The 23629-nt window shown below is 47.5% G+C and overlaps 1 protein-coding gene across 1 annotated transcript in view; it reads right to left on the bottom strand.

The window, feature by feature from the left end:
- Positions 1-19724, bottom strand: part of FGF9 (fibroblast growth factor 9) — a 31669-nt gene extending 11945 nt beyond the window's left edge. The window contains exons 1-2 of the mRNA XM_041767801.1: positions 18551-19724; positions 9577-9680 (exon numbers count right to left, since the gene is read on the bottom strand). Of these exons, the coding sequence (XP_041623735.1) occupies positions 9577-9680; positions 18551-18827 (381 nt within the window). The 5' untranslated portion in view covers positions 18828-19724. The remainder of the gene's footprint in view (positions 1-9576; positions 9681-18550) is intronic.
- Between the last annotated feature and the right edge of the window lie 3905 nt (positions 19725-23629).

The following is a 23629-nucleotide window of genomic DNA, read 5'->3' as shown; positions in this document are numbered from 1 at the left end:
GTGTGTGCCTGAGTGAGCAAATACGCAAATGAAAGTGTGAATGAGTGAGACTGCCCCAACTCTGGCCAGCCTGTCTGGCATGACTAATCCCAGGGCCTGGGAGGCTGACACACTTGAAAGAGGAGCAGGAGGCCATGCGACCCAGCATTCGCCTCTGAAACAGGCCGCAGGCGGGCGGAAGAGCCGTCCAGGTTCTGCGGGGCCAGCAGGCAGCTCGGGACCCGGGAGATGCTGGAGAGGGGAACAGACGGCGGGGCCAGGAAAGCAGACGGAAGCGACGCAGAGGCCGTCAGCTGAGCCCGGTGGCCCTGGTGTTAGGTTCTCTTGGTGGTCCTCTCACTCCCCAGTTGCAAATTCCCCAGAGTTCACAGGCGCAGGGAACCTGAGCACGAGAGAGCCAGCACCCCGCACGGCAGGCAACTACCTGGGTCCAATAGCCATGGCATGGATTTGCTGCTCTTTTCAAATACATACACACGAACTGTTCTGTAACAAGTGCGTTTTACAATGTTAACGAATTCATAGCACTTTTTGTCACAATGTATCACCATGTATTTTTTTCAATCAAAAGACACAAGCACAGGGGCCCCTGGGAGGCTCAGTCCTTAAGGGTCTGACTCTTGATTTCGGCTCAGGTCCTGGTATCAGGGTTGTGGGACTGAGCCCCACGGTGGGCTCTGCGCTCAGATGGGAGTCTGCTTGAGAGTCTCTCTCTCTCTCTCTCTCTCTCTCTCTCTCTCTCTCTCTCCCCCTCTGCCCTTACCACCCAACACCTTGTGGTCTCTCTCAAATAAATAAATCTCAAAAAAAAAATATATATATATATATGAAATATATGATCATAATTACTACCCCGTGGGACTCCCTAACATTTTTATCAAAAAGGGAACTTTGAAGCACCTGGGTGGCTCAGTGGTTGAGCATCTACCTTCAGCTCAGGACATGACCCCGGGCTCCTAGGATCAAGTCCTGCACCAGGGTCCCCACAGGGAGCCTGCTTCTCCCTCTGCCTGTGTCTCTGCCTCTCTCCGTGTGTCTCTCATGAATAAGTAAATAAAGTCTTTAAAAAAAAAAAAAGGTGGGGAGAGAGCCTTGTACACAATATGGTCAGGAACCACTCCAGTCTGTAAATTAACTCTAATCTTCCTAAATTAGGTGCTTAAGAGCCAGGGTCTGCACGGTCTTCTTTAAAAACAAACAAAACAGGTGACTCGGGATCCCACTGACAATACATTCATACTTTCAACATTTAATAAGTGCCAACTACATGCAAGACACTGTTTTAACTAGTGGCAGTTCCATGGAAAACAAAGTAACCAAGTCCCTGCCTCCCCAGAGCCGCCCTTTATGAAATGGAATTCTATTAGGGACGTGGAAGAACTAGATCCCAGGGGAGGTTCTACCCCAGAAACAGCCCTTCTCTCAGCCTTTCCTCATCAGACACTGAGGCAGCAGGGCTTCAGAAGAGGCAGCAGCATGGAGCAGGGAACCGGAGTCAAACCAAAGAAGACAGAAGGGGTCTTATGTGAAGTTTGCACCTGTCATGAGGAAGATTCTACTCCGAGACTCCTGAGCCTAACAAAGACCAGTCCTAAGCATGTTGCCTGGTACCCAGAATCATCCTCCTCCAGAGGAGAGGAGAGCAATCTACTGAGCTATTAATGATTAAAACCAAACCCTTTCCAAGGCCTATAAGTCTCCAGGCTTGTGTTCTGTGACTTTGGAATGTTTTAAATATGCCTCAATAAATCAGTAAAGTTACCCCCACTAAACAACATATACTTAACTAAAATTAAATAAACAAATTGATACATGTGTTAAAAGATGATTTTCCACTAATGGCCATCAGTAAAGATGCTAAGGAAACAAATCAACCACAATATAAAAACTAGGCTACTAGAAACAAAAAAAAACAGTTCGAAAATCATATCTGTAAAGGAAATACTAAAATCCTTCTCCAATACATGGTTGATTCCAGTAGAATTCTTTTGTATTCACATAAAGGATGGCAACTCTTATGTGCATGTACTGGACAAAGTTTATTCATCCGCTTTTGTTCAAATTGTAATTTGTCACCATTTGACCTTGAATAAGCCACTAAGCTGCTAAACTCTCACTCTCCCCTTCTCTAAAACAAGGACAGCATAGGAACTAAATCAAATAATATGGTAGAAAATGTTCTTCTGAGGTGCTTCCCTCTTTATCATCAAAGAATTATTACTCAATCCTTTGAAAATTGGCAATGTACATAGGCAGTATAAGGCAGTGCTCTATTACCCAAAATATCCATTAAAACCACCTATTTCCAGAGCATACTGCTATCAAGTAGATTACCAAACAAATGACCCTTTTCATTTCCTTTATATGAATTACATTCTTTGGAGACTATCCACAGGACATGCCTAAACATCTACCATCAAAGTAATGTGAACTGAAAAACCACAATGACAAATTGCTAAGTCTAGTGGTGCCCGGCCATTTGGTATGGCATCCTGTTCCACAAACACTAGTTTATGCTGCTCATTCACACGTTGCTCACGATCACCAGTGCAGAATCCAGTAGAGTGCCAGGGTTGTGCTGCCTCTCTAGTATTCCCACCAACTCTCCTGACTGGACTTCACACCTGCTGTAATGCTTTCAAAACCGGCATCTGCAGATGCCAGGAAGACAAGGGACCAAATTTGGAGGGCTGCAAGTTTTAGAGGTGAATGTTTTCACTTTGTCTTTTCATTTCATAAAAAAGTAAAGGGATTGTTTTAAGGCTATTCTGGACCCTCCAGGTGACCATCTGTAACCATATACTGCCACCCCGGAATGTATTTGTACTAAGTAGTGCTAACTAGTGCTATTCTCACTATCAAGGCTAACAGGAAAAGGAAAAAACACACCTGGCACAACAGCAGAGACCACATGACATCATCTGGTCTCCCAGGAATTGGAATAGGAAGACTTGGGGAGATAGGGGGACAACTGCCTTCCCAAGGTGCTCCAAGGAACCGGTGGGCTCAGCTCAAAAAACCTTTAGGGCCACACTGACAGTGAAGCAGCATCTTGGCCTCAGTCAGAGTGTATCTTCCATCTCACCAAATCAACCACGCCAATCTGGATTTTCATTGGTCTTAGGTTGAGTGTAAGTTTTAATATTAATAGGTTTTGAATTGGAGTTGTCAAAGAAGAATAAGAAGTCCACATCGGTTTGCATTCAAATGACAGAATAACAATAATTTAAATCAGTAGGGGTTTCTAGGGATCTGAGACACTTTTTTTTTCCTCTTAGACTGATATATTCCTTCACTCTGGGACAGGTGGATTTACAGGAGCTCTCCCCCTGTACCCCACACCATGGAAACACTTTGCAAGGGAAATCCTTTGACTCACATACCTCTACCCAGCAGAGACAACGGCCCCGGCCAATGTATTTTTTTTTAAGTTTATACACGTAGAAAACATAGTCAAAAACCCATCACACCTTGTTATTACATGGATTCATATAAACCGGAGCCCAATTGTGTCTTTGGAAACAACCAAATCTACTGGGAAACACATGTTTTATAAGCATCTGCATCAGGATGATGATCAGGTTCCAAAGCACTGGTCTGAGGGTTGCAAGAAGTAGGCATGAGTCACTCTGCCATCTACAAGGTCTGGGTCTTTAAATAAGGAAATACAAGACTCTGCAAGCAGGAAACCACATACTAGGTAGTGCTATCGACACACGGTGCTTAAACACAGCAAGGCTCTGCATGGATGCAGGGCATAAGAGGCTGAATAGCTGGGCCAACGAACACTGACCATATGCTAACCACACATAATGTGTACTGCCAGGCCTTTAAAACCAGAAAGATTTTAAAGACAGAGAAACCGACTCCTAGAAATTTATTCTAGTGGAAAAGACCAATAGGAATTAAAATTCTGGAGAGAATAAAATAAGTGCTATAGAAGGGATATAAGCTCGAAATCTGCATGTCATCCTTTTGTATCACTTTACAGATTCTATCCTCTACTTTCCTGTATCATTATAATTGTAGTGATCATGCTACCCTTTTTAATGAAAAGGTGAAATAACTTTTATTAAATGCAAGCTTCTTGAAGGAGATTAATATTTTCATGGCATTCTTTTTTAAAGAGATATTTATTACAGTCAATTATTCTTGATGCTTTAAAGTATCTCAATAACACTCAGATAGGTTAGATTAAGACTCTAAAAGTAACTATCCAAGCCTTACTTAGAGTCTCCTTGATAGGAATCAAAGTGACAAATGTAAACTAATACCCTAATACTATGATCCTCTGGCTGTGTGTGTGTGTGTGTGTGTGTGTGTGTGTGATCTCTCTACAACACAGGCAGGATATTCTAATCTTTACATTTGAAAGCTCATGTGCCCTAACTTGTCTGCCCTACCTTTACTGAAACTCCTATTCATCCCTCAAGATCCAGTTTAAATATTCACCACCCATGCAGTTATTTAAACACTCTTTCAGACTCCCAAGAAATTTGTGTGTTTCTCTAATATACTGCACTTCACATTGCACCGAATTATTTATAAATATATTTCTCCCTCCAGATTTTGAGATCTTTGCTGCACTGTTATACACTCAGCACAGTGCCAGGCACAGAGTAGTTATAGATGTTTGTGAATGAATGAGCAAACAAAGGAATTGATATGAATTAACACACGATTGCAAGAATCAATCCCTACCCTAGAACCAGAATTATTCAGGTTGCCCTTAAATCATATCATGATACACACTAGCAATGTAGTTTTTCCTACTGCCATATTCTAATAAGGGGATCAGAATTCTAAGTTTTCTGAAGAAATATGACCCCATTGACCTCTGCCCTTTAGATACATTCCTAAAATAAACTTGAAAACAAAAGAATTACATAGACAAAAGGAGAAAACTTATCCCAAAATACATTTTAAATTAATTTTTGCTATATTTTGCTTTACTTTTTGAGTGGAAATCTGCTATTTCCTCAATCTCCTATTAGCCTTCTTCTATAACTCTTTTCAAGGTTTCCCCAATGTTTAGAAACAAAACATCTCCACTTTAGTTTGCTGAGCTTTACACAACTTAATATAGCTAAAAATTCTTTAAGCTGAAATATTTAGTGTACAATTGATCCTTGAACAATACAGGGTTGGGCCACTGATCCCTGTGCAGCTGAAAATCTGCATATAACTTCTGACTTCCCCCAAACTGAACTACTAATAGCCCTATGTTGCCTGGAAGGCTTGCCAATAACATAAACTAATATATATATATACACGTTATATGTTACATACTACATCCTTAACAATGAGGTCAGCTAAAGAAAAGACAATATTAAGAAAACCACAAGTAAGAGAAAATACATTTACAATATTGCACTGTATTTATTGGGGGGGGAAAAAAACACCTGCCTGGAAGTGGATTCACCCAGTTCAAACACATGCTATTTAAGGATCAAGTGTATTTCATAGCACAATCATTGCCTGTTTCTTTTTTTCTCCTTCTCCTAGTCTTATCACAATGAAAATGTAACATTTCAGTCACTCCTCATTTCCACTGCCACACCAGATATGATAACCACAAACCCAACAGAAAACATGATTCCTAGTCACAGCGGAGCACAGATCACATCTTCATTCCCCTCTCCTGCCTTAGGTAGAGACCAAAAGGAAAACCACCTGCTTTCTTGCCAGCTCTATACATAAGGGGCAAAAAGATCTTACTGCATGAACACTTCGTGTACATAGAGAACATCGTGCATTAGGCAGACAAGACTTGAGAGTAAAGCCTAAAAAATCCAAGCCATAAGTTCTTGAGATCCAGAATAAGAAAAGACATCCCAGACATCCAAGTCAAGCTATTCATCTCACAGATGAAGAGAACAAGAGCCCAGCACTTCACTGGTAGTAGAGACAGAATGAGAGCTCAAGTCTCCTGACTCCTGTTGCCATGCTTTTGCCAGTACACTCTTTTTCCAGCCTCAGCCTCGTCCCCCTTGGGCTGGACACACCAGGGACAGCATATCACAGCCTAACTCGGGATGAGAATGGAAGATGGGGATTCTCCCTTCCAGCAGAGTTCTCAGTACTGACTGTGTACCTGACCACACAAGCAGACACAGTGAGGTCCATGCCCATGTGTTTCATGAAGCATCAAAACAAATCGCAATGCTTAGTTCATTTCAATCCAACAAGTGTTTATTGAGCACATACCATGTGCAGATGCAGGCAAAGTGGTTGGTGAAAAGTACTGAATGTTCTGCTACAGCTCACGGTTGCTCCCCTTTAAAGGATCCACTCTGGGATGCCTAGGTGGCTCAGTGGTTGGGCGTCTGCCTTCTGCTCAGGCTCAGGGCAAGATCCCAGGATCCAGGATCGAATCCCACATCAGGCTCCCTGCTGGGAGCCTGCTTCTCGTTCTGCCTATGTCTCTGCCTCTCTCTCTCTCTCTCTCTGTGTGTGTGTGTGTGTGTGTGTCTCTCATAAATAAATGAATCTTTAAAAAATAGATAGATAGATAGATAGATAGATAGATAGATAATAAATAGATAGATAAATAATCCACCCTGAGAGGTGACACTCGTATAGGAGTTTTGAAAGGTAATGTTCCCAAGAGTGTGGCAAATGGACTGGAGAGGGAACAAGCTGGATGCAGACAAGCCGCTACAGACACTCTTCCACTCTTCCTTCCACAAAGGAAATCACAATTTGGAAAATTATTCCTTATTATACTTTCCTCCCTGCAGTTTCCAAGCCTGAAGATACTCTTTACAGGAGAAACTGCATTTCTCAAGCATGGGAGGAAATGGAGGCCTTTCCTTGGACCCACCCCACCCACCCCCTTTACCCATCTCAGGTTCTGTGACTGTGGTTTTCAGACAGCTGTGTCACTTGCTGGCCTTGCAGCAGTGGGCCCAGAAGCCTGCTCCTAGCCACTCACTCTGTGCACTCAAAAAAGCCCAACACTAGGCAATCAGACTTCCCAGAAAACATGCCAAGGTGGGTTGCCCACCTCTCTGCCCCCACCACAGGCAGAACCATCGCGGACAATGATTGCGTCTACACTCAGGGCACCTTCTAGAGTCCACACTCTGTTCCCAGCCTATGCTGCAGACTGAAGCATCCAAAGACAGAAGAGCCCCCAGAGGAGAGGAGACATGAGCAAGAAACCACCAGAAGAACCCAGACAGCAAGATGAGGCTCAGCTGGACAACAAACATAATGCCACTGTGCTGAATTCAAAGTTGCATGCTTTCCTTGTCAACCAATCAACTGCAAGAGGCTGTCATGCTGGCAAGACTGGTCATCTCTCTCCAGGGGAGGGTACTCTGCAGGGGCATGCAAGGTAGTCCAGGGAGCAAATACAGCCTCCATTTGTGTTTACTCGTTTGTTACAACCTTTAAAAATGTTTACCTTAATATGAGTCTTATAAAATAATCTATATGAACTATATTTTATATAGAGAAGCTTTAAGTAATTTAATATACACTGTTGAAATCCATACTCAAACAAATTTGTTTTGCTGGTGGTATGTGATCAAGAGTCTGGAGATGGTGATGATAAACCACAGTCCCTTCCACCCACTGAAGTTTGGATTGTGCCCTACACACAAGAAGCATTTTACCGAGTTCAAATGTGACCAACTTTATTTAATCCATAAATTAAATTTCCATATACCTAAAAGTGAAAAAAAAATGAGGGGGTGACAAAAGGAGAACATTAGTTTATGTTTTAGAAGTGTGAAAGCAGGGGCCCCTGGGCAGCTCAGGCCATAAGCATCTGACTATTGATTTCGGCTCAGGTAATGATCTCAGGGTTGTGAGGCTGGGCTCTGTGCTGGGTGTGAAGCCTGCTTAAGATTCTCTCTTTTCCTCTCCCTCTGCCCTCATCACTCTCCCTCTATAAAAATAATAATATCTGTAAAAACTTCCTTATACCTTGTAGCTTTGCACTTAAAAGTGCTGACAAAGATAATTTAGGCAGTAAATAACTTTATCTAAACCACGATCTGTGTTTAAAAAAGCTAAACCCCAAAAAAAAAAAAAAAAAAGCTAAACCCAGGATGCCTGGGTGGCTCAGCAGTTGAGAGTCTGCCTTCAGTTCAGGGCATGATCCCCATCCAGGAAACAAGTCTGGCATTGGACTCCCTTCGAGGAACCTGCTTCTCCCTCTGTCTATGTCTCTGACTCTCTGTGTGTCTTTCATGAATAAATAAAATCTTTTTAAAATAAATAAATAAAATTAAATAAAAATAAAACACTAAACCCAATCCTATGCTTAAAAACATATTTTAAAATAATCTATTCTCTCAAGAAAGCTTTTTAAAAAAAAAAAAAAAAAAGACAAACATCTAACAAAATCTACACTGGTTAGTGTAGATTCAAATTTTACCAAGGCAGAGAAACCAGTCTTGCATTATTAAAGTGATGTGTGCTATATTCAAATTACACAGGCCAGTCACTGTCATATGGAGTGTTTGAGTAAAAGTTTTGATACTACTCCAACCCTTGCATGTGTGTGCACATGCACACACACATATATTTACTTTATGTGGACAGGCAAGGAACATATCTAGAAAACATTTATCCTAATTATATATGAAAATCCCCTTTTTTTCTGTCTCCCATTCTGAGTTTCTTTTAATTTTTAACTTTTTGTAGTTTCTAATCAAAGTTCTCCTATTGTAGATAACATGGATTAAATCCTTGGCTACCAGTAATGGCCAGGAAAAACTAAAGGTTGATTGCACTACAAGCTTTTTGTTGAAAACTTAAGTTAGTATATATAGTAACTAATAATCTATGATTCACACTCATCCATTTAGCAAAAATGTATTAAGTTCCTACTGTGTAGCATGCACTGTGTTTTAGAAACCTGCTAGCACAAGTAAAGAGATAACAAAGATCTAATGTCAGTACCCTTCTCTCAAAGCAGAAATAGGGACTTTGTCTCATTCACTGTCATCCCTAAGCACATGGAAGCCCCTGGCACCTGCTAGGCCGTAATAAATACTTCTTCACTGCCCCCTTCAAGGAGCCTACAACCCAGTAGAGATGGGAAGTGAGACGGGGGGAAAAAAGAAACTCATAATATTTGCAAATAATTATAATATTTTTATATTATTATTCACATACATGAATATCTGACAATAACTTCCATTTCCCTCTTCTCTCTACATAATGAAAGTTTTATGTAGCTCAAAGAAAGGGTTTATACTCACAGCATGGTTGTCTATTTCTAGTTTTAATTACACTGCTTTGCAAAGCTTAGAAGATAATTTCAATTCATTTCAAAAATAACTCCCATTCAATACAAGAAGATGGGATTTTTCACACTTGTGAATTTTTTATTTACTTGATAATTAAAATGGTTTGGCATATAAATAAAGCATTTTCTTAGAAACTTTGGTCTAGTGAAGAGCCAGGGCTGATATCTATAAATAAAAACAAAGTGGTTTTTCTCCAAAAGCAAGAACTTCCAAACAGATTCAGTTTCATTTCTAGATATTTACAATCTAGAGAAAATGCAGTTCGAATCAAATGTGAGGCATAAAGATTGGCAAAGTCTCTCACAGTACTTACTGATCCATACAGCTCTCCCTTCTCATTCATCCCGAGGTAGAGTCCACTGTCCACGCCTCGAATGCTGACCAGGCCCACTGCTATACTGATAAATTCCAGAATGCCTGTAAGACAAATGGCAGAAGGCAAAAGACAGGTCAGAGCACAGAGCAATTCCTTAGTCTCAGCACCCCTAGGACTTTTTGAGAGGACACTGAGCCCAGCTCCCAACTTGGATAATCTCACACTCGTTAAAGAAGTCTCTTCTTTTAAAACCACCTCCTACAAGAGCTGATTTTTCAATTAAACTCTATCTTATAATAATGACACCAAAAGACTTACCAACACAACACATAACAAAACACTTTAAAAATGAAAAAGCTAGTATTTACAGTATTTACAGATACCCTAAGAAGTGACATAACAGATAAACCAAAATACATCTTCTAAATAAACTTACAAGACTACAATTTAAGAGAGGCAACTTACTCCCACTTTGTAAATATGAAATTAATTATTTGTATATGTGTACATATGTTTGCATATATATTTGGAAATATTCTATTCAGAGAATGGTCTTCTGTCCCTAAAACAGGAGTACAAAGTGCTAACCCAAGACCTGATTGGTGTCTAAGGAAAATTATCCAGATCTTTACTGTGTAACTTTATTGAGCTCCATCTGAAAAATTATAATAGCCTATACACATCCCAAATATTTCTGCCTGAACAAAGTATTGATTTTTGCTGTACTTATCTAAGCCTCAGAGAGCTAGTTAAGCAATTAAGATAACATAATATTCGGGGGGGGGGGGTGCTGATACCAAAAAAATGCTCTTGATGTAAAATAGGCATGGAAGACTCTACCCTAAAATCAAACTAACATAATGATCCTCTTTTTTTAGTTTCCCCTTGCTTACCTCACTAAGAATAACAATACCTAAGCTGGGTATAAATCCAGAATTTTATGGCCATACAACAGCAGCTTTAATTTCTCTAACTATATTATTGTTTTAAGATGATTACCCAACTGTATATTTGGGACAATGCTAGTATTACTTGTGCTAGCCATTTGCTCAATTCTGTCATAAATTGCTACATTTTGTGTAGACCTTGAGTTAACACATACCAAATACCAAGTTCTTGTATTAAAAATATCTCAAATATTAAAAAATTCACTTATATTTAAGAGTTTAGGAAAAAACTAAGGATAACAGTATGCTATAGGCAGTCTCATGTGACTAATAAAAAAGCACTTACATGGATTTTTAAACAATTAATTTTGCAACTCTCACAAAATAGACTGTGTGGCAATCGAAAGAAGACATGCACTACATAAATCTAACGAAGCAAAGGGTTCCAAGACGATGTAAAAAAAAAAAAAGAAGAAGAAGAAGAAGAAGAGAGATTTCTTATAAAGGGGTATTCTTAATTCTTTGATAAGCACAAAATGTAACAAATATCTTGGGTTTACATTTTATAGAATATCTATCTGGACATGCAAGACTATTTTCATAAAATGTGAAATAGTGTATGGAAAAAATATAAAGAGAAATTACACATTGTATTTTGGATCTAATAATCCCCAACTCTATATTGGGAGATGGCATCTAAAAGCAGCTAATTTATTACTAGCCTTCCCTACCTCACAAAGCAAATGGAAAGATAAATAAGGAAATATTTCCATAAATTTATTTCACATGAGATGCACTCCCTTATTGACACAATTATTTCACTTCATTGTGCTATTTCTGATTCTTATGATTAAAAATAATTTAGGGATCCCTGGGTGGCTCAGCGGTTTAGCACCTCCTTCAGCCCAGGGCGTGATCCTGGAGTCCCGAGATCAAGTCCCGCATCGGGCTCCCTGCATGGAGCCTGCTTCTCCCTCTGCCTGTGTCTCTGCTTCTCTCTCTCTGTATCTCTCATGAATAAATAAATAAAATCTTTAAAAAATAAAAATAATTTAAATTGTGGCATTTTATTACCATTAGGAGCCACATGCATATGCGGTGTGTTTTAACTACCTGAAAACACACCACAATATAGGTCGGGGTGATCCTGAAATCAGTGTTAGGAATTCATTAATGCCCAATTTTCATTATAAAATGAATGATAGGACTCATTTTACACCCATTGAGGTCTGACCACTTTAATATTCCATGTCAATGGGGAAGGGTTTAATCACAAAACTAAAAGACACTTGCATCTTCCAACAGGGTCTTTCAAGACCTCTCTGTTTTCCCTAAATGGGAGGCAGCTCAGCTCAGAGAACTAATCATGAATATTCATCATCATTGCCCACCAGGCCCCAAAACAACGGGGTGTGTGTGATCTTACAAAACCATCTGACTAGCTTGTCTTCAGAACAACAAGAAGACTATCAATAACCACAACAATGACAATCATAATAGCTTGAACACTTGAGTATTTAGTCTCTGCCAAATGAGAGGCCTTCTTTCACTTGATGCTCAGAACAACCCTTGACATTACAATATTTTAATCTCCACCTCATAAATGGGGACATTGAGGCTTAAGGGTGTTAAATAACTTGCCCCCAAGCAATCAGACACCAAAGCCTATGTCCTTATGGATTATGTACATCTTATGATTCTTTTTACCTTTTTTCATGTATCCATGATTTCTGTACCATTTTTGCATAGTCATTTCCTTACTAGTGACTAGAAAATGTTACCTAGATCAGTCTCCACAGACCCAAGGAGTAGGACTAGAAGTAGCAGAGAAAATGAAAAGCGGGTGAGTTCCTGGGGCTGTCTATGCTCTCTCATCATGCCAAATTTGGGAAGATGGGCATCCCCTATGTATGCAGACTATTCACCCAAATTGTTTATGTGCACAGAATTACCTCTGTTAAAAGAGTTAAAGACTGAAATTATTATTATATATTTTAGAAATGAAAGTATTAAGATATCTATCTTGTTTCTTTTTCTAGCATCAACAAGATCTAGCATCAACATCTTGTTGATGCAAGAAAAAGAAACAAGATAGCTGTTAATTCATATGCACTGACTTATTGGATCAACAAACTATTATTGGGCAGCGTGGGTGGCTCAGCGGTTTAGCGCCACTTTCAGCCCAGGGCATGATCCTGGAGACCCAGATCCAGTCCCACTTGGGCTCCCAGTATGGAGCCTGCTTCCCCCTCTGCCTGTGTCTCTGCCTCTCTCTCTCTCTGTTTCTCATGAATAAATAAATAAAATCCTTTAAAAAAAATAACTATTATTGAGTGACCATAAGCCAAGAAACATGCCATTTGTTAAATATACTAAGATGAATAAGATATAGCCTAAGCCCTCTATCCACAAAGAACTTACCGTCTAGTGCAAGGAAAGACAAACAGATAAATATGACAATAATGTGATAAAGGCAGCAAGAAGAAGATGTTTAGGGTATGGCCAGTGTCCACCAATGGGTAGCTCACTCAAGTTTGGGAAGGGGAGTCAGAGAGGGCATCCTGAAAATGAGAAAAGTTTTTGAGGGGCTCTCCATGTGAGAAGGAACAACCTATATAGTGACCCCAGGTGGAAAAGATTTCATCATCTCAACCCACCATCCATCTCTCTGCAGCTCCTTGCTCCTTGAAAGACAGAGACCTCAGAAGAACAGCCCAGCCTTTTATGAGGTCATCCCAGTGACCTAAGGGCAAGCAGAACACCTGAATGTGTGAGTCACAGCATTCCCCCACACACAGAGAGAACACCAATGTTGTTAAGGTCAGAAAGACCTGGCAACCTGCTCAAGATCCTCTCCGCCCAGATTGAAATCCTTATCATTCCTGGTACCATCTTGTCCACAATAAACTCTATAACCTCTACCAAGCCAGGTAACCTCTCCCTGGGCCTGAGCCAAGCGAGTGCTTCCAACCACACTTATTTGAGGGCGGACCACTCCCCATGTTATCTGTTTGCATGAGTTTGCAGTCCAGAGGGCTGCTAGATCCGGAGCAACCCAGGAGAAGGTTTCTGTGCAGCAACATTTCAATGTTTAATGAGCAACAGGAGAGGAACGAAGGAAGGGAAGAGTGAGGAAGAGAAGAAAGAAGACTGGAAGAAGGGAGGGAAGGAATGATGGGATTGTGCCCAACATTACAACCGTGGCCCTCACATGTGTACTGTGGTGGGCTGTCTCTCCTCTTAGGCAGACAATCAAGACATCAAGTCAGAAGAGTCATAGTAATGGGTAGTGATGGAGTGACAGAGGGGAAGCACAGGTTCGGTAGCTAGTGGCATTTGGCTGTTCTCTTTCACAGCCGCCAAGAGTTCTTTTGAGGATGTGCTCACTGGGTGGGCCCAAGGGGGTCGGGGGGTGTCTGATGGGGTGTGAGGTGATCTCTGGTCCACAGGAAGGCCAGGACAGTTCCTGAGACCACCTCAGGCAAATGACCACAATCACTTGCTCCACAATCACTAGGCGTGAGCGGTCAGCCCAGAGCTCAGTTCAAATAGACCATTAACCTAAACGTGGCCCAGCTCCCAAGAGCCCCTCCACATTGAGCCTCATCCCCAAGGCCATAATGAGGCCAGCCATGGCCAATGGGAGGGCAGGCAGAAGCTGCTCCACTCTTGGCCCATGCTAAACAACCCTCTAGCCTAAGAGCCCCCAACACTTAACAGAGCTGCATTCTTTAGAGGACAAGAATGTATGCAGACTGTGGAGAGAGGCAAGAACGAAGCTTTCCAAAACAGATTAACCCCCCTCCCTCCGGAGCTCCCTGCTCACCCAGAGAATCCCACACCAGGGCTGCCAAATCAATCATCTCAAAGCCCCAGATGCAGTAAGTCTGAGTCTGCAGCAACTAGAGCAAACCTCAGTTTCTTTGGGAAATGACTGACTACCTGGGAGTTTACAACTCCAATTTTCCAAGAATCTGAACCAATCCTGAAGACACCACCTTCAATAGGAGGCCTTTCCTTTAGTGAGGTATTGAGCATGCAGCCCCAGGCCCTGCTCCTGTGGGGTCCTGATGAAGCCGGGCCTTCCTGGCCTTTTAGAACCAGCAGGCCAGGCCCAGAGGCTGAGCGGCAGAGAAGCAGCCGTCTTTCCACGAAGTCAAGCGGTCAATCCACTCAGGCTTCCTCCTGCCAAGTTAAATAGCGGATCAGGACCAACGCTCACTTTTTTATTATTCTGCATTGCCATTTCCTCAATTGATTTTCTGCTCACTTTTTTCCGTCTAGCAAGTGCTTTAAAGAGAAAAAATATATATATATATGTATATATGAAATGAAACCTCTCACTCCCCCAGCCGATTACCCAGAGATACAATTCCTTGTCCCTTTTCTCCGTGCTGCACCGTGTCTCCACCTCACCACCCCCAAAGGAAAAAACAAAGGGCTCCCTCAAGGTCCCACCTAAGTTGTCGCTGCCGCAGCTCCTGCTGGGACGCCCGTGAGTCCCCCGCCCCCAGGCCCCTGCACTGCCGCTGCTGTGTCACCGCCAGGCTTGCCAGCAGCTGCAGTCACCTGCGGCTGCCTGGGGGAGGCAAAAATCATTTCTCCAGCACGTTTCCTTCTACCAGTTCACTGCACGTAGAAATGCACCTTCTGTTTAATCGAGGTGTAAGCCCACCCCCACCCTCGACCCACGGCTACTCTGTTCTAGGGAATCGGAAGAGAAATCGGGGGGAAGACACAGTGCCCTGGGGGAAGCTGCAGAGACGGCAGGGAGGGGGGCAGGAGAGGCTGCGGGGAGCGTGCCGGAGCGCCAGGTGTGGCGGAGCTGCCGCAGCCCCGCCGCCCCTCCCCGAGCCGGAGCCGGAGCCCCAGCCCGGAGCCGCGGGCTCCCGGGCCCTCCCCTCGCGCTCCCCGCGGGTCCTAGCGCCGACGCGCCGGCTCCTCCCGGGCGGGGCTGAGAGCGCGGGCTGGAGGCTCGCGGCACTCGCACCTCGCTGCGGAGGTTGCTAATATTGGGACCTGCCGCAGCGGTAGCGGCGGGAGACCGCAGCACTGCTGTCACCCCGGGGGCCGCTTCTCCCTGCCACCGGATGAAAGACTTAAATAACCCTCCCGCCTCAGCCTCTTCCCCACCCCCACTGCGCACAGCCACCCACTCGGCTCCATCCCAACGCGGGTGAGTGGCACCGCGGAACGCCGGGCGCGCCCTTCCCCCGCAGCCAGCTCCGGACGACCCTCGAGCTCGCCCGCTCGGCGACCCTGCCCCCAGCCCGGGCCGGGGCTCTCCTCTCCTCCCTCCCGCGCCGCCCCCACCAACCCAGCCGACGGTGCCAACCGGGTCTAAGGAGTGGAGATGTCACTTCCTTGGCGACACCTCTCTCCAACCTCCAGGACCGGGGGTGGAGTGGGGTGAGGGGTGACGACGTCTAGTTTGTTTTATGATCTCTACTCCGCTGCTGTAGCAGCCGCCCTTGTCTGCCGACCCCAGAACTCGCACCCTCGTGGTCCCCACCATTCCACTCTCGCATCCTCACTCTCCCCTGTGGATTTACTGGATTTCCAATGACTCGACTGCATTTAGCGAACGTCCTACCCTAAAGGTGACTGCGCTCACATTTTTTTTTAAAAGCCCGTGGGGGTGGGGCCGTGGAGAACCCCCGCTGGAACATCCCATAATCTCTCCAGGCCGGGGAGCGGCCGGGCTGCACCGGGTCCCGAGCGCTCTCCCCAGGCAAGGATGGGCTAACGCACACAATGAGGCTGCCCCGGCCCCGCCGCGGAGAACCCCGCGGCGCTGCCCCTCGCCCCACCCCTCCCAGCCCGGAGGCCGGGGCCGAGCCGGGGCTCTGGAACGCAGGCCCGCAGGCCGCGAGCTCCGCTCCCGCAACGCCGTCAACAATAGCTCAGCGCCCCCTGCACCGCCTCGGCGGCCCTTTGTCCCCCCACCCCTTGCCCTGGGGCTCCGGCCTTGTCGGCCGGGCCCCGGACCCACCTCCCGGGCACAGCGGAGCCATCGACTCTCCGAGACCTGGCTGCGTGCTTCGGCGGAGGGAGATGGGTCCGAACAGACACGGGGGAGGTCAAGGGTACGACCTGCAGCCGGTCCTCGGTCCCCGCCACCCGACCCGCCGCCGCGGTGCGCGCCTCCGGCGGTTCCCACACCGCAAACGACCGCGCTGCCCGGGGCGGCGGCCGTCGGCCCCGCGCGACCCACACTCACACACAAAGAGGAAGCGAAGGGGCTAAACGTGGGCCAGAAACAACCTCATTCCCTAAACCCGGCCAGAGGCGTGCCAGCCCCTGCCCGTCGCCCCCGACACGAGGCGTCCCTGCAGCGCGGAAGGGCGCGCTCCAGCCGGGTAGAAAGGGGGGCGGAAGCGGAGTGCGTTTAGGACCGCGCGGAGCTGGCCCGGCGGCCGCCGAGAGCGCGGGGGGCCCGGGCGGCCTCGGCACCTGCCGGCCCCGCGCGCGGGAGGACCCGGGCTCCCGCCGCCTGGCGCACCTAGGCCGCCCGCCCAGGGCCCTCGCCGTCCGCCCGCGCGGTGCAGGTGTCCTCGGCGGCCGCGCGACGCCGCACGCTCGGTCCCCCACCCACGGCCGCCCACCGCCTGCGGTTTGAGTACCGCACGCTCGGCACCGGGGCAGCCCTTAAAGCGGCCGGATACAGCAGCACTTGGAGTAAAGTTTAGTCCTCGCTGTGCAACAATCAGACCTGAGTTTATCTGGGGGTGGGGGGGATGCAGTTATATTTCAACTGAATAATTGCCAAGCAAAGAGCTACAGCTTTGTCTTCTCTTTTTTGAAGCAGAGGGGAGACTGCCACAATTTACACTAGGAGGTTCAGCTTGGGGCTTGGGCTAGGCGGAGAGCAAAGGGAAAACATCCTGGGGATGGTCCCAGACCATCCCCATCCTCACCTCCTGGCATCATCGACAGCCCCACGAACCTAGACAGATAGTTTAGGCTGTGCTCAACATCTGGCATTAAAGCATGAGGAAGAAAAATCACAGGACTTCGTTTTTTACGACCTAGTTTAAGTGTTGTCAGGTGGGTTCACTGAGAAGTTAACTCCTTCCAACAGCCTGGCTGTCCAACTGGCGCTTTCTTTCTTTCTAGTCAGTAAGGAGAACAACCGAGACTCCCTTCGAGGGCACTGAGCTCCCTGACTGTGCTGGGCTCTGGGCGGCCCCAGGCACCTGTGTGCAGGCATCAGGGTGAGCACGGTCACCAGCACTCGGGGCTGCAGCCCTCAGTGCTGAGTCACAAGAACCCTCCTTGGGAAATGAAATCCTCCGAATGCCCTTTAAAATTAGCTCGCAGCGTTTGCACGCGCGCGCACGCACGCCGGAGAGCCACCCAGGAGACCCACGCGGGGCTGCACACGTTAGTGATAACTTGATAGCTGCAAGGACAAACGCCCCCGGTGAGCGTTCTGCCCCTTCCCGAGTCCTGTTCCCCCAGCGCCTCTGCCTCCGCTGCTCTCGGAGTCTAAAATATGACTTTCTTCCTCCCCGCAGAACAATCCGTCAGCAACCTTCGCCTACGGGGTTTTCAGACCCTCACGGTGGGAATAAACAATACGCTTAATTTACAATTCAAGCAGTACACTTATTAGAAGAAAAGGAGAAGGAGCAAAAACTTCCTTGGGCCATAAGATGATAACCACTGCCTCAGCAAAATGCATTTTCAAGTTCTCAGTAGTTAATGATTAAAGCTTTAAACTCGTGCAATCAGCCCATTCAAAAGAAACTTCCTAAACCCCATCTTCCCGAGTATCTGATGCAAAAGAACTAGAGACTTTTGTTATATTTATAAATCATGTCCTCCTTTCAAAAAAAGTCGCGAGGGGGGGGGGGGCTTTCAATGTAGACTTGCATCAGTGCCAGTGGCAGATCTGCAATTCCCGAGGCTTTTTGTTTTTTCCTTCTTTTTTTTAAGCTGGCAAGACAGAGACAGAGGGACGGACCCCTTCCCGCATCCCTCCTCCCCACCCCCACCCACCCACCCCCGGGCCGCCACCTTCTGGGTACTTCTAACCGGGACAGGTCATTGCACGGACATTAAAGGGTTAATGGTATACCTACCGAATCGGCTGTGGTCTTTCCTGGTTCCCTGGATAGTACCATTGGGGAAGATTTCTAAGTGAAATCCAGTCCTGCAGTATAGCTGCCTCCGCCTGAGAATCCCCTTTAAATGATCCAAGTCTGTGACTGCGGGTCCCCTGGGAAGCCCCCCTGCTTCGGACTGACCCAGGTGGTCACTTAACAAAACCGGACTGTCCACCGGCAACACGGGCACATTCCCAAACGGTACCGCATCCTGCACACCGAAATAGTTCCCAACTTCACCTAAGGGAGCCATCAGAGGACTCGGCTTTTGGAGCACAGGAATAAACAATAATGACGGTATCAACCCAGAAGATATTAGGCGAGGTATATCCAACTCCCCTCCCTTACTGCAGTTGCAGAGAGAGAAAAAAAAAAAAAAAGGTTCTTTTCTTCAATCCATTAAATGCATAAATAAAAGTAATCTGCTGTTTCACTGGCACAGGTTCAAGGTCAAACCACTGATAGTCTAAGAAACCACCACTTTATACTCACACACTGACATATTGATAAACATATCTATGTATCTCTATAGATAGATCCCCAGCTCTTAGCAGGCAGGAAGGTCTTCATCCCATCCGACCGTAATAAGGAAAAAAAATCCGTAGTTTCTCCATTTGGTTTGAGATCAGAATGACCATAGCAACTTAAATGCCTAGGCGTTATTATAGGGATTTTTAAGATGCACGGGCTACGTCAGAATTTACGGATCCCGACTCCAGGAAGGCATGCGCTGTTTTTACTCTAACCGACTCTGCAGACATCAGCATGAATCCTTTAAGGGGAAAAAAAAAAAAATCTCACGTTGGCGGTGGCGACAAAATCTCCCCTCCTGGTCCCCCCTCCAAAAATAATAATAATAATTTTTTTAAAAAGAAGAAGAAAAAAACTTTAGGCGTCCAAAGCTAGTATCCAGAATTCTCCGGAGGCTCGGAAGACGTCCATTGGCTTAGAACGGGTGGCGAGCGGCGAGCGAGGAGAGCCACGGCCGGGAGCTCGCGTGCCGCCCGGGCTGCCGCGAACAGGTGTCGCCGCGCCGGCCCGCGGAGCGTTGTACCGGGCGGAGCGCTCCTCCTGCGCAGCCCCCGCCGGCGCGCAGAGTGGCGCAGCAGCGGCATTGGGCTGGGTTTAAGGTAGCGCCGCGGCCGCCCGGGCGCCCCGCGGTCCTAGCGCCCGTCCGCCGCTGCCGCAGGCCCGTGCCGCGTGCCAGAGCGCGGGACTTCCCAGGGCACAGCCGAGGTACCCGCTCTACAGAGAAAGATGCGCGGAGAGCGCCGGCGGCAGTACGCCCGAGTGTCCTGCGGCACTGCATCTGGTAGCCAAAATCTTCCTCGATGCATTGGTAGAGGCTCGGACTACGATTGGGAAAGTAGTTTTCACATGGACTCTGTCATGTTGCGTTGCATTATAAAATAAAACTTACTTGGAAGAGTTGGAGGGACGTGGGGTTGAATCAGTTAGCTTGAACGGGCACGGCAGTTTCTCTTTCATTCTCCTGCCAGACACACAGAAGCGCCAACTGTGTTGCAGGTAAGCCGGATGGATGTGAGCCCAGCCGTGAGTGTGTGTGTGTGTGTGTGTGTGTGTGTGTATCACACTCACACACACACACACACACACACACGCCCGCACAGAGGCACCCGTGGCCTGTTCGGTCCCAGGCTTCCCGGCGGCAGGGGTCGGGGCAGGTATGGGTGCAGCCCGCCGCCGGGTCCCGGCCGCCGCGGTCCAGTCGGCAGGGGGGCGCCAGGGGGGCGCCAGAGGAGCGCCTCGGCCCCCGACCTTTGGAGAGCCGGGTGGAGGAGCGCCAGTGGGCCCAGGTAGGGGGGCCGTGCCGCCCCCGCTGTTTCAGCCCGTCCGCCGTTGGGGAAGCGCCGGAGGAGGTCCGGGGTCCCTCCCTTGGGGCTGCAGGCCCCGCGGAGCCGCGTGGGGGGCGCCACGGGGCCAGCAGCCGCGCCCTCCTGCTCCGCCTCGCGGGGCCGCAAGTGGAAGCCTGAGCTCCGGATCCAGGCTCCGCTTTCCGCTCGTGGCCGGCGGCCCTCGCGCCCAGCCACAGGCCGGGACAAAGACACCCGCCCCCGCGGGCCTCGAGGGGCCCAGAGCCGGCGGCGCGCTCCGCTCCCGGGACAGCCCGCGGGCTCCCGGGTCCCCCGAGCCGCCCCTGCCCCGCCCCGCCCCCGCCCCAGCGCCCACCCGCGGGCCACCCTCCTCCCCGCGCCTCTTTGTTCACATTGTCTTAGGGAGGGCTCGACTCTCGGGTCAAGATGGTGAAAGTTGCCGAGACTCGAGCTCAGCCCCAGACGGCAGGACGTTCGAGGGGGGAGCAAAGGCGAAGCGGAGCCCGGACCCCTGCGCTGGGAGGGGGCACCCGCCTCTTGCGGGGGGGCGCCTCGGGGGTCAGCTGCGGGCTCGAGGTGAGACCCTGGGCGGGCCCCGCTCGGGACACAGCGGTTTCACCCGCAGACGCAGGGGAGTCGTGAATGTGCAGATTTCTCGGGCGCAGGAGGTGCGGCGACCTGGAGCGACCTTGCCCTGCCCCCGGGGTGGGGCGGGCGGGGGCCCGGCAGGGGGAGGCGAGAGGTGAGGTGGTCCTCCCGCCCTGCGGTTCCCACACCCCTTTGCCGCAGTCCCAGGTCATTGGGTGTCCGCGGGCTGACTCGGTGCGTCGTGCTTACGTGTGGAGGAGGCACCCGAGCCCTGCCCCGCGGCATCCACAGCGGCCACATCCCCGGTGGGCTCCGACGCCGAGCGCCCCGGGGCAGATGCGAGAAGCCGGGGCGGGGGAGGGGCGGGGCGGAGGGGTCACTCTCCTAAACCGCCGCGTCGCTGGCAGGGATCACCGAGGCAGCCGGCGGCGCTGGGCGAAGCGGGGCGGTCCTGGACCGCGGGGGACAGCCTGCTGGCAGGCTCCCTTCGTTACGAACCTGGTCAGCGCAGGCGGGCGGGACAGATGGAGAGAGGGAGACCCCCGGAAGGGAAGGCACGGGCAGCACGTGGACATTCCCACTGAAGACAGGACTGGGACAATTTCCACCAGTTGTCTCCGGCCACATTCTTTCGGTCTGAATTTAGATTGTGAGCCAATGAGCAAAGACCATTTCCGCTTCCGAATCCCGCAGCCTCGTGACTGTCACTTTAAAAAGGATGCAGCAGTGGGAGACCGGGCTAAGTAGCTGGTAGAGCCCTTTCCCGGTTAGAAGCCGTTTGCCTGCTCGAGCATCTACTCTGCTGCGGTGAATTTAATCCACATTTCCTCTGCATCCCTAACTCTACCTGCAGGAAGCTTTTGCTGCTTCCTTGTCCTCTTAACTGGCTGGTCAGGTTTCATTCTCTCCTTCTGTTTGGTCCTGTTTTCCTATTACAGTAATGCAAACAGTATCTCTCCTTTTATTGATCACATCCCATTTTCTCCGGAACTCACTCCACTGGCTCGCTCTGTCTGGTTGACTTCCTCAGGATTCCCTTCCAGCTCTGCCATGATCACCAGCTCCTATGTCCACGCCTGTTTGCGTATATTTTACAAGTGTTCTTCAATGAGTACATAGATGTTAAGCTCCAAGAGGAATGAGGCCTTGCTTTCTAGACCTGTGGTGTAATTGGCTTAATAACACCTGCCTTGGAAGATTGTTGTTAGGAATAAAAGGAAAAACGCACATAAAACAGGCAGCACACAATAGACACTTAAGACAGAGTAGCTATTATTATGCTGATCCTAATGTAGTTCCCCCTAGATTTCTGCCCATGAGATATTCAGCAAATACTATTACTGATTTCAATCCCAGAGCTCTCTCAGGCTATCTCTTTTTAAAATATTTTAATCCTTCTGGTTTTCTCTTTTTTCCAGTTTGTCATCTTTTCTGCTGATCATTTAGTGCTTACACTCAGGTGGGAATAAATGATGAGGTAAGTGAAGACAGGTACAAAGATAAATGAGACTAGAATAGGCATCAGCAGATGTGGAACTAGCTTGTCCAACCCTCCCTGCAACCTCACGATCTACTCCCTGTGATTACTGATACCCCCTCCATGGGCCCTGGGTAAGTCACTGTAAATATGGGTTTATGATACATGTATGTAAAAATGGCCTGTAAGCTATGAAGTATCTACAAATGTAAGGAGACCACTGGACAAAAGTGCTCTGTCCATCTCTGCTGCTTTGTTTATTAACATGTGTCTCCTCCTCTGATTTCCTTGAACCTCCAAATGCATATCACCAAGGAATACTTTCATTCCTTTCCTATAACAATAAAGGTGTAACTGGGCCTCGGCCCTTCTACCTCCATTTCACACATTCTCCCACCCCCACTTTATAACCCTTTGGTCAAAGGCTTTGGATTGGGAACTGTGATGAGTGTGGAGTGGAGAGGAGTGTTTGAGCAACAGACTAGTGTCTGTTGCTAGTCTGACTCCCATGGACTACATTTAAGTTTCAATGGTAAGAGGACAGGACTATTGTAGTCAACATTTATTGACTACTTTGCTATGTTCCAGACAGTCTACTAAGTGCTTTTGTGCTTTATCTTTTTAATTTTCAAAACTGCCTTATGAAATCGGTACTCTTATTATCCCATTTTACACATGAGAAAACTGACATATTCAGGAAGGGGTGCCTGGGTGAGTGGCTCAGACGGTTAGGCATCCAACTCTTGATTTAACCTCAGGTTGTGATCTCAGGGTTGTGAGATCAAGCCCCAAGTCAGACTCCATGCTGAGTGTGGAGCTTGCGTAAGGTTCTCTCTCTCTCTCTCTCTTCCTCTGAGTGTCTGTCCCCCCACCCCACTCCGCTCACTCCACTCTCTCTTTCTCCCCTTCCCTCTCTTAAAAAGATTAAGTAACATGCCTATGTTACAGTGCCGATAAATGGTGGAGCTAAGTTCATGGGACTTCAGACCGCCATTATGTACACTGCCTTCTATTTTAATAGGCATATACTTCTAAATATTTATAAATGGCTTGTTTCCCTAAAATAAATATATAGAAGTAAACATCTTATATACACATATGATCAATCAGCTAAAAGACATAATAAAGGAATAAAGACCCTAGTTACAATCGGGG

Source organism: Vulpes lagopus, chromosome 8 (assembly GCF_018345385.1).
Source record: "Vulpes lagopus strain Blue_001 chromosome 8, ASM1834538v1, whole genome shotgun sequence".
Lineage (NCBI taxonomy): Eukaryota > Metazoa > Chordata > Mammalia > Carnivora > Canidae > Vulpes > Vulpes lagopus.
This window is presented reverse-complemented; position numbering and strand designations above follow the sequence as displayed.